The 11,557-nt window shown below is 41.8% G+C and overlaps 1 protein-coding gene across 2 annotated transcripts in view; it reads right to left on the reverse strand.

Moving 5' to 3' along the window:
- Positions 1-8,812, reverse strand: part of LOC148385241 (latent-transforming growth factor beta-binding protein 2-like) — a 55,477-nt gene extending 46,665 nt beyond the window's left edge. Inside the window, exons 1-3 of one of the 2 annotated variants that reach the window (XM_088400461.1) lie at positions 8,614-8,812; positions 3,403-3,613; positions 1,157-1,230 (exon numbers count right to left, since the gene is read on the reverse strand). In XM_088400461.1, the coding sequence (XP_088256587.1) occupies positions 1,157-1,230; positions 3,403-3,581 (253 nt within the window). In that variant the 5' untranslated portion in view covers positions 3,582-3,613; positions 8,614-8,812. Of the gene's footprint in view, positions 1-1,156; positions 1,231-3,402; positions 4,808-8,613 lie in introns of those variants that run through there. The other variant, XM_088400460.1, reaches the window with a different exon arrangement.
- Between the last annotated feature and the right edge of the window lie 2,745 nt (positions 8,813-11,557).

Consider the following 11,557-nt stretch of genomic DNA (forward strand, 5'->3'; position numbering starts at 1 on the left):
GTCCTCCTGACACCAAAACAACACATTACATTCATCTCATCCAATTTTAAGATGTACTCCAGCCAAGTCTGCACATGTCCTCATTTTACCCAACCAATGCATTTCTCTTTTTGGCCACCACACTGAATTTTCTCAGTTCCACCAAACTGGAGAGAAAATAAATAGTAGGAGGAATGTTCTGTTCGTCCTAATGGATCAAAGTAGCAATACATTATTATTATGATCATTTGCAGACCAATGATCAGAATTTCTGGACGAAAAGTATTTAATAAATAATGAGGTGGTCCAATTCCAGTCATATATTTGCTCTGAGCTCAACTAAATTGAACAATAAGGTTCTGTTAAGCAGCCATAACCCACGACACCCAATCCGGTCTCTTAAGAAAATCCCGAAGCTGACACTTTTAATATTACAGTCCCTTCAGCGGGAATTTCCTCGACCCTGCTATGTTTTCATATTTCTCTCCCAGCCAACAAGTTTACCCCCTCAGAGTGAGAAGTTTGCTCCCGCTGCCAATGCATAATAAGGCACCTTAAAGTGAGGACAGTTGGATGATAACCATTTTTTTTTTTTATCTTTCCAGCCTAGGGGAGCAAAGTGTTGGCAGCTCGTCAGCCGAGGGGGCTTTACTTTGCTGATGATAGCGTTGCCTTCGTGGTCCAGAGCTATTTTGGCAAATTTAAAATACATACACTTTTATTCGGACCACTGCAGCCTGACGTTAAACGTAATTAACGCCTCGCTAAGTGTGCCTTTAACGGGAAATTGAGTCGGGGGAAAAAAAATGTAGGAAGTGGATCTAACTAGGAGGCTGCTGGGGCCAATCAGTTTGTTGTGTAATCTACTTGTTGGGTTATGTGAAAGAGAGAAAGCAGTAAACAAGTGAAGATACCGTCGATCGAGCCTTGTAAACAAAGTTGGCTTGTAAAATGTAAAAATAAAAGTTCCTCAAAAACATGTTATTACATTGACATAAACCTGAAATGTAATTAAAAAAGTGTTTTTTTATCCACAATGACAAAAAAAAAAACTGTTTACAAAGTGGGAAGAGTTACAGGAACACCTAATATGAGTTGTGTCAAAAAATGCTGACTTTGCAAAGATATTGTGGCAAAGTATTAAAAAATAAATTATTATTGTGGTAGTTGGGCTTACGTTTGATGCAGCGGTTGGTTCCCGGTGCCACGGCCCAGCCGGAGCAGCATTGTTGACCGCCGCACACGTTCGGCCTGCACAGAGGGAAGCATGCTAAGACAAGATACCGACAGCTCATAAAGCGCTAACGATATGCGTGAGTATCTCCTCAGCCCTTCGCGTGACAACCCCGATCTGATTTCATGTTTTAGGTTCGGATCATTCTGACGGGAGGTGGCCGATCGATAATGACACGACACCTTGGAGAATACGATTTAATAGAATTTAAAGCAATAAGACGAAAATCAGGGGAGGGTCGGGAAACTCGATCTGAGCGTGGATCTCTTTTACCCTCATGCGAGAGTCCACAGTCAAAACAAATGAGGGGTTATTTGAACCTTGAAGGGATTATCCGACACACACGGGACTTGAAAAGCATCCTGCATCCTTGATAAATAAATTATAGAGCAAATGAGATGTTTAAAGAAAAATTTTTGGGCTGGCATGGATGTGGGTCACTTCTCAAGATATTACAGTGAATGCATATCTGAGTCATGGAGATTTGGGAAAAGAGGACTCGGATTGACTTCTCGACCTCGCTTGGATTTGACTCATTAAGCTGAGGCGCCACGGAGATAACATAGTAGTTGTTTAGGCCCTTTGGCAGCGCTCCTCCATTGACGTAAATCAAACACGCCAAAGTCATCAGTCAGCGCATACAAATTCCATCACATGATTTACTCACGGAACGGACACTTGGATAGCGCAGGTTACGATAAATCAGCTTGTTAACACCTTGACGTTTGTTTACTAAGAGTGAGTAAAATCAAGGAGTCGTGTTTCGGTTTGACAAAACAGGAGTCGTGAGTCAGTGCGAAAGTGGAAAGGGAAAAAAAAAAAAGCTGCAGGCGATCGCTTTGAATGGAAACGCATCGAGAGAAAAAAAACATTGAGTCATGTGAAGTTGAATGAATCAACGTGTTCAAATTCACGATTCATTTATTACATCGTTGGCAGATTTAAAAAGATCTCTTTTAAATTAGCTGGATTGAGAAGCAAAATCCTGAAGCGGATCTTTTACTTCAGTGTGTGCGATTCAAGGGCAGCCATTCAAATCCCCCATCTGATCATTATGTAAACAACCCCTACCCCCCCCCCCCCCCCACCCCCCCCTCGCAGCATGGGCGAGTATCATGCTTTGTCCCTATGGAACAAACAGAACTGGATGGAGGCATGGAGGGTTCATTAGACAAAAAGAAAAGCGCTTTAATATGGAAACAAGCCATCTTCTTGTTGGAGAGTTTGATGGAGAAAGACAAGAAAAGGGACTCATTGGACAAAACAGGTGGTTCTGATTGTCCAGCAGATTTTTTTTTTTTGTCCTACAGGATACTAAATGTTGCCCCATATGTTGCGTTTAGGGGCATTCACTTATTTTTTTCTCCCACACTCTGCTTTCTCAAAGAGAAGCAAGTAAGCAAGCCAGCTGCAGCGCACACCCACCACCAAGTGAGGCTGGAGGGGAGACGGCCAAACAGCAGCCAGAACACACACACTTGACTTCCTGCTTGTCCCAAAGTAGAGAAGTTGCATGCTTTACCAAAAACATGTTCTCTTTAGTTGCATTTTATCACGTTTTTTTTTTTTTTTGTAACAATGCAGAGCTCTATTTCTTTATTTGGATATGTTCCAAAATCTAGTCTATGCTGATAACATCCCTTTTTTTTTTTCAAAATTGGTAAACTTACCTTAAAAAGTTTGGAGAATAAATCAATGAATATCTCGTAATGTTAAAAATCGTAGCCAAAGAGCTGCAGCTATCACTTTGTTTGGTCTTAAAAAACTGAAAAAGCAGGTGAGGTCCAATTTAAAAAAGATCTAGGCTAGGTAGGTAACTTCCTGTGCTTGTTTTTAATTTGCAGTCTCCAGGTAGATTGTGTACTGCCTTCTAGAGGTTAAGAGTGGTATTACACCCCAAAGAGAAATTATTGGAAACATACTGAGTTGTTAAGTGTACAAAAAAAACTGTAATACCAGGACTGTGAACTTGGAACCTGCCACTTGTTTTGTGTTTTTGAGTGTGTGTGGTTTTGTAAAATATATATCCTTATTTGGGGGTTGTTGAAACTGATTAAATTGCACCTCATTTCAATAAGCAATACTGATTTCATATGTAAATCATAAAAAAAATAAAAAGTGAATTGAGCAGAATGCATCTCATTTGAAATACATTAATGAAATGTTGCAATTCTGAGTCCCACTCTTACCCGACAAGTCTCCTGGTGCTGGACTTGCTGTTCTGCCGACGGTTCACTCTGGCTCTGGGCTGCGGGGGGGTCACGCTGCGGGGGTGTCGAGCGCTCCTGATCGGGACAGCCTTTGACGGGAGCCCGTCATCCTCCCGGGTGTGGGTGGTCTCCGATGGGCTTCTTTCAGCACCTTCCATCAGCCCGGCACTTGGACCTCTTCTCTTCCCACCTGTCAAGGTGTCCGTGTGGCCATCACCACCTCCGTGAACAAGCGCTGTCACGGCCAAAAGCACCACAACAGCCAAACGGATTCGCTCCATTTTGTTTACGAATGAAACCCAAAAATGTCCCTGCAATTCAACTTAAGCTCTACAATGACAAAAAAAGAAAAGAAATCCAGGAATGTGCTTCTCAAGTTGGCTTAGACGTCATTATTTCTTAAAGTGGGTTCCTCCTCATAATGACCAGGTAAAACTTGCAATGTCCTCAAAACGATGATGAAAAAAAAACTCAGAGAAACATTGTCCTTCCTTACTCCTTCAGTGAGGCGCCAGAAAGAGCAGCGAGCTGCTGAGGCTGAGCTCCAAATGTGAGTGAGAGACGCAGAGGAGAGACCATGTGCGTGTGTTTGTGCGTGTGGGTGTGTGTGAGTGAGCGGCGCCCCCATGAATATCACCACCTCCTCGCCTCAGGAGTCACCGGGAAGAAACAGCCCCTTGTGCGCCATATTGTTGCTCCCACTCCACGCGACTGCGCTTGACAGCCAGCTAAGAATATTGACCTATTTTTTGAAAAAAGCGTATTTTTTCAAAATAATGGCATAAGATTTTAAGAATAAAGTTGTATTTTAAAAATATATATTCCAAAAAATATATAAAACTTCGTAGAAAAATGTGTTTCTTTTTGTAAAAGTTATGTACCTATTATTTATTTATTTATTTTTTATTATTTACCTTAAAATTATGGAAGAAGCCCCCGCACCATTTTGAGTTGATTAATCACAAAATATGTAATCATAAAAATAATTTATCTGGATATAATGTTTTTGACATGTTTGCAGGCGAAATAATTCATTGCGATGCCACTAGATGGCGTTTGTTCAAATTCACCCTTTACATAAGCCATTGGATTACATGACAAACGCATTTTTTTGCCTTTTTTTTATAGTCTGTGCGATTTTTCCAATGTAAAATAATGTGCCTTGGCTCAAAAACCATTGGAAACGCTGCGTTGAAGGGACTAGGTCTTTCAAGGCCAAATGCTTACAGCTTTTTTAAACCGAAAGCTGCTGTTTATTCACAATTGTAAACATGCATCTTGGCCTGTTTGGGCACACAGATGTAGTAGATGAAGCTCGCATTTCAAACGTCGGAAACCTTGGAAAAGTGTTCAGGTTATGTAAGAGGTCCCATTCACGGCCTCTTGTCATCCACTGCATCAACCCCCCCCCCCCCCCCAACTGTTTGGAAACAACATAATTCTGCACCATCATTAAATCTCTGCCACCATCAGGAAGACATGGAAAAAGTCAACGGCAAGGTCTCACCATTTTTCTCACGGGTTGATTTGTTCTAATAGGTCTGCTGTTAGAATTTAACTTTGCTTGGGGATTTTTCAATTTGCGGAAAAAATCCAAGAGAGTTGGCACCGACTCCTTACGTAGTCCGTGCCGCCATTGTGGCTTGAGCGCAACACGACCGCACTCGAAGCACGGCGTTCCAAAACACACATCGCTGGAAGATGGAGACAAACAGAGCGACGGATATTTTCAAAGCGACCGAGGCTGCGTGCCACAGCTGATTACAGCTAATCTTGCGGCCCAGCAGAATCGAATTAGAGAAGGAGCTTGTATGTATCTTATAATCGTGCAGTAGTTGCCCGAAACTACGGCCACTCCTTAACAGCAACCGTGCACTCGTTCGAATAGATTTACAAGTTATGAGGAAACTATGGAAGAGCGCTTCAAGCACGAAATAATAAACCAAGGCTGACCGCAATTGTTTGTTATGACCCTTTTCGATTCAAACACAGCTTCAAGGAATGGCCGTGCTTACGATTGCGGCGTATAAACGATCTGTTTAGGGGGAAACAATCATCTGGAGGAAGCCGGAAACCACATAAAATGGTGTTTCGTTAACTCGTCAACAAGCAAGCGAGGGATTGGGAGAGCTTGGTATCTTTTGTCACAGGATTGAAAAGACCGAGATGCTAAGTTGATAACGATGTCTTTTTTCCGAGCGACACGCGGGCGTCCATTTACATCTTGAGTGACTGGCCTGTCGGCGCCAAGTGGGAGAAGGGTTAGAGTTCAAGTGTCCCTATTAGAAAGGCAAAGAGTATCACGAGAAGCCGAATGGCGGGCTCTCGTTTTTAAGCAAAGAGCGTCAACCGAGCTGAATTTTAAGTGATTCGCCTGAATCGGCCTCTGTGATGGTTTTCAATGGCGAGCACCACCGAGGAATGTCAATCTTTTCTTGGAGCTACTTTTTTCGTATCGAAGCTCTCTCCGGCTTCTCTTTCCTCTCGTCCAGGAACGAACATAATACCGACATTGTTTCCGAACAGGCGGCAGTCGGGACCTGAGGGAAAAGGTGGGAGAAGGAGGATTCATTTTGGCAGAGGTCGTGAAAGTTGAAATGATGGACTTTTATTTCATTGAGTGTGACCGATGCCAAATATTGAAGGAGACCTTCATCATTATTTACACTGATGCAGCAAGGCAAATGACATGAAGATGTAGCGGGAGAATCATAAAATGTGGATCCCTCCATGAATCAAATCAGGTTTGGAGCTGTAAGCAACCCAGGATGTTTATTTTAAGCACATCCATGAGGAATAAGCATTACGTTGATTAAGATGTGACCTGTTACTGTAATTCAGCTCCATAAATAGAATAAATAAATAAAATAAATAAAAAACGCCGTCACCCAAGTCTCTGATTTCCAAAGATATCATAAGAGAAAAATCTGTTTGTATAGATCCACCTGGCTTCTCACTTTTCCAGAACCCCGAGTGTAGCGTCCCTCTCGGTTTTGACCTAACTGTAATACGGCCTCGCCAGAACCCTTCTTACTTTTGTCCTTCATAGCGAAACAGCCACGGAAAATTGAATCCTAAGTATTTTCCGCATTACCGGGAGGATAGAAAGTGATATGTGTGGCGACTACCCCGCATCCCTCCAATCCTACCACAGAAGCCCCCCAAAAAATTATGATGAATAAGCAGAAAGGTAAAAAGAAAAAAAACACAAGTCTGGTACCGAGTGTCGGCTTTCCAGTGAGTTGTCCAAATTTTCGAATTTGAAGGACAAGCGGTTCTTTGAGGCAATACCTGTAAAATGTGTTATATCCTCCTCATTTCATTTCTTTACACTAATTATCTCCAGACATAATGACAGCACAGTTGGGAATCTGGACCACGTTGAAACCTCAACTATTTGCTTTTTAGTGCGCCTGCCATAAATCTTTTTAATCGTTGCAATCTCCTCACAATTAAAAGCGCACTCTCGTTCAGGAAAACCACAAAAGGTTTACGAATCCCTGGCTTGTTTTGATAGCAGAGCTCGGCCCGTTGAGTAACGCGTGTTTACCGCGTGGAGCAGATGATGCATAAAGACCATTTAGCGGTTGACTCACGGATGACACGTGCCTTCAAGCAACCCCGACGCCGACAGCACACCGGTTTGGTATGGTGTAGCGAGACGGCACTGACTAATTGCTGGTTGTGTTTTCAAGCTGGGTATTACACATATGTAGCGTTCAGTTTCATGTCATGCTCACGTTTGATGAGCGCCGGTCCCTCCGGACGGGCCTCATGCTTGGTTAGCTGCGAAGTCGAGAATCATGTGCTCTGCGCGACGGTTACGGTTAGATGAAGCAAATGTCTTCTTCACTGCCCCCAATTAACAGTGAAGGTCGAGCAACCAGAAAGTTATGATGCGATTTAACCCCCCGCATGTGGTCAATTTGACCTCGACGGCTTCCTACTAAGCATGATAAATTTGTTATTTTTCAATCCATTAAACCTTTTCCACATAGTCCATTTAGTCGGAACAAACCGCCAGTCTGTCTTAACCTTACCGCCTGGACAAAAAAATTGTCCAAATTAAATGTATATGTATGCGTGTGTGTATATAGAATGTATAATATAATATAATATAATATAATATAATATAATATAATATAATAAAATAGTATAGTATAATAATACAATATAATATAATATAATATAGTATAATATAATAATACAATATAATATATAATAAAAATAATAACATAATATAACATAATATAATATAATAATAATAAAATAAAATAAAATAAAATAAAAATACAATATAGTATAATATAATATAATATAAAATAATATAATTCCTATGATGAATAAATCATGCAAAATAGGATGTTCAAGTGCATTAACTAGGTCACGATGTCCTTGGATGTCTCCCGTTGCTACCTAGCTTGTAAATAGCACCTTGGAGGGAGGTGTTCCTTACTTGTTGTGCAACATTGCTGTCTACAAGCCCACACAACCCTCCGAGTCTTTGTCCAGCCTTCTCGTGCAAACGCTAATACGGGAGTGCAATGTGGTGGCACACTTTCTGACTCAAATTTAGTAAACATGGACGAGCCCCGCGGCAGCAGTGAGGCTTTAATCACTCAGTATGTCAACAACAGATGAAAACTTCCACCATATTCTCTGGAGAGAAAAAAAATCGGTGGGTTTTATTTGTCTTTTCTTAACATTCCAGTTTAATGTAATGTAAAAGTGTTCATATGACTCGACCCCCAGCCTGCCGCTACAGCTGACTTTTATACCCCGGCTCTCCGTAGGGAGCAGGAAGAGGCCCCGTGTGTCCAGGGCCCCGTCTCCTGGGCTGCACTAAGCGCTCAGCAGGCTTCAAGGGCGAATGTTCATTAGGGAGCCAAGTTTTAATAAGCCCGCAGACAGACATGCTGCTAAACAGCCTCGAATGCCAGCAGAGGTGACTTAGCTTATCTTGCCGATCCTCATGACTTCACATGAAAACGTAAGCTATTTTAAAAAAAAAAAAAAAAAAAAAAAAGTTGCACAGAACACCTCATAGTGCAAGTCATTCGAGAATTTAAGGACAAGAAAATCAGACAATCAAAATGCCTGATAAAAAAATGTGAAAGTGAAAACAAGTTGAAGAATCAAGACGACAATAAGCTTGACCATGAGATATGATAAAGGTCATAAAGGTCATACCTCAGATATGATAAAAGCGAGGAATGGCGGCGATTCTGGATCAAAACGTGCACGAGCAAACCCGATATATGTCCTCTCTGTGCGGGATGTTTAGATGTTTGGAGAAGTTTGGCTCGCACACTATGTTCTGCAGCAGGTTTTGTGCTTGGAACAGCTTCAGGGGATTTTAGAACGGGACGGACGAAGGCTAGAATGACAGGGTTGATACTCACAAACAAACCAATGTCTGTTGGATATTTGAACATTGATCCCTGATCCATTGTCAAGAGCGGACTTTTGAAAATAAACAGATTGTGTTGCTCAACTCAAGTGCCAAGTGTCAGAAATGACACATGTTCTTGTTATTTATAATATATAAATAAAAATAAAAAATATACATAATATATACATATAATGTATATATTTTATTATTTTGATTATAATTTTTTTTTTTTTTGGCAAGCGGGATGATGCTCTCTATCTCTGCGGCATTGATCAGAAAAGTTGATGGTGTGCCGTTAGGTCAAAGCACATCTGGATCCAGCCTGAACACCGTTAATCAGTAAGCTAAACAGAATGGAGTCAGATCTCCTCGTCACAAGCACGCTCCTGGAGTTGCGTAAGGCTCTTAAACATGTTATTTACATCCTGACAACAAAAATATGTGAGGATTTGAAGATTTTCATGAGGTACTAACATACCGTGCGCTTTGTTAAATGTCGAGGTGGCAAAGGTGCTCATGCAGAACTTAAGGATATTTGTGTAAGGAAAAAAAAAAAAATAATTCTGGTAAATGTCGAAGTACTGATTTAAAAATTCTGTCAAGGCAAATTTGATGCTGATGTCATCTTAATTTGCTGGCTCGTTTTTGACTGGAAAGATGGAAAAAAATCTCCACCGCAACGCACAGATGAAGTTGCACATCTGACAAAATGCATCCGTCCTTACGGAGGAGCCTTTGGCCCGACTCGCAAAATGAAAGTCTGGAACGGACGACCTCAAATGTTGGGGGAATCCATCGAGGTCTGCGGAATATGCTGGCCTGCTTGAGGTACAGGAAGTTCAACATCCTACCAGGCGGCCAGACTGATGGCGATGACAGAAGATGTCATTATTATGATTTCCTAAAAGCTGGACGCTGTCACCCTTGGGCCTTCTTCCCAGCTTTGTCTTCTATCATCATAAAATGGAATTTAGCCCAAAGAGTGCCAAGGGGGCATTTATGTACTCAAAAGCTGAGCGTACGAGAGGTCATAATTTGAGAAGATTCGGAAAAATTAGAATCCAAATCCGAGGAAGTGGGTTGGGTTTGGACTAAGATTAATAATAAAGTTTCAGTTTGGGATTACAAATCAGATTATGGATAGCAGTTCGGGTTCAGGTTTGGGTTAGGTTAAGGGATGGATTTACCATTAGGCAAACACAGGCAGTTCCCCCAAAAGGCTCATAAAAGTGTTCAGCAAAGTTTGCTTCGATTTAAAAGGGTCAAGTCCAAAATGATCTTGACAATTCTATGTTCTATGCAAGGTGCTTATCCTTAGCTCACAGCGAACATAAAACGCTTCCAAGGCAAATGAGTCATTTTTACCATTGCATCAACACAACTATGAAGTCAAAAGAAGAAAAACGATTGTTTTGTTTGCTTGGGTCTCACACAAATTTCTCCGTGGTGACCTTTGAAGGCAGCTCTTTTACTACCGGTTGCCAAAAAAAAGACAAATATTCAGTCAGCTCATGAAAAAAAAATGACCTTTGTCTGATTCATTGACCAACCACGTGGTATTCTCATCATCCTGCCTGGTAGCTGACACCTCAAACAGGAAGAGACTCCTGCCATGACCCATCAGAGGTTAACAGAGGAAGCACACAAGTCCGGATCACTTTCGTCACAGGAGCACCGGCGGAGCTAGAGGGGGGCCACGGGGGCACTGCCACCCCCCATGAAATATGCTTTGACCCCTCCAAGGTGCCAGACTAGACAAATTACTTTGGTGTATTTTCCCACCTACTTTTTTTAACAATTCCACACATCCCCTGTAGGGAACATGAAGAATTAGCTCCTCAAGTGCCTGTACCTGGCCTAGACTTAAAGAAATAATTTCTGAAAACATGCTAAGACTAACTGCGGCAGTGAGTATCAATACGAGTCATGAGAACATAGCACCAAGGAAATCGAGCTGAAAACATAGTTTACTAGCTGGCTACTCGCGATTATCAAAAACTAAAAGTGAGTTTTTCCCCAATATTCACTCAGTTTTTCAATTTTCGAATATCATTAGATGCTCCAATCGCTAGCCTGGAGGACAAAGGTTAAGGCAATCTGCGGCTTCGGACCGTAAACAGTCTATAGCCAACCAACAAAAAAAATTCGGACATGTGCTGGCCAGATGTGAATACATTTGTGGAAATCTTTTTAACTGGAAAGAAGGAATATACAAATGGCCCGACATGTGGATGACTAAAGCTATACAACGAGTCTCAGTTTGGCAAGACTTTCGGGGTTCTATTCACCAACTGGTCACTTGGGGGCAATTTCTGTCTTTTTATGGCCCGGCAAGACCAGTTCAAGGACAGACAAAGTCAGTCCAGGTGAGGATATCTTACGCATTGGCCTATATCCTGACAATGGGCCAACACGGGCTCATTACTGGGCAATTCCATCCATGGCGTAAGACCTGGCAAACCTCCCACCAAGGTTTGTTTAACTATTGGGGCAGAGTTTATGACTGGTGTTATGAACCGAGACCCCGTACGGTTCATGAAGAAAAACCGGACTCAACTGTACTTGAAGAGCTCAGAAGATCATCAAATAGCTGCAGAGTGCTGCAGCTTGAGTTCTTAGCAGAACAAAGAGATCAGAACTTATTAGTCCAGTCCTAAAGACCTTACAGTCAGCTGTAGAATGGATTTTAAAATAATGCTACTGGTCTATACATCACAAATGGCTTGGGTCCTGAATACATTA

Source organism: Syngnathus floridae, chromosome 16 (genome assembly GCF_059516105.1).
Source record: "Syngnathus floridae isolate MCC-2025c chromosome 16, RoL_Sflo_1.0, whole genome shotgun sequence".
NCBI lineage: Eukaryota > Metazoa > Chordata > Actinopteri > Syngnathiformes > Syngnathidae > Syngnathus > Syngnathus floridae.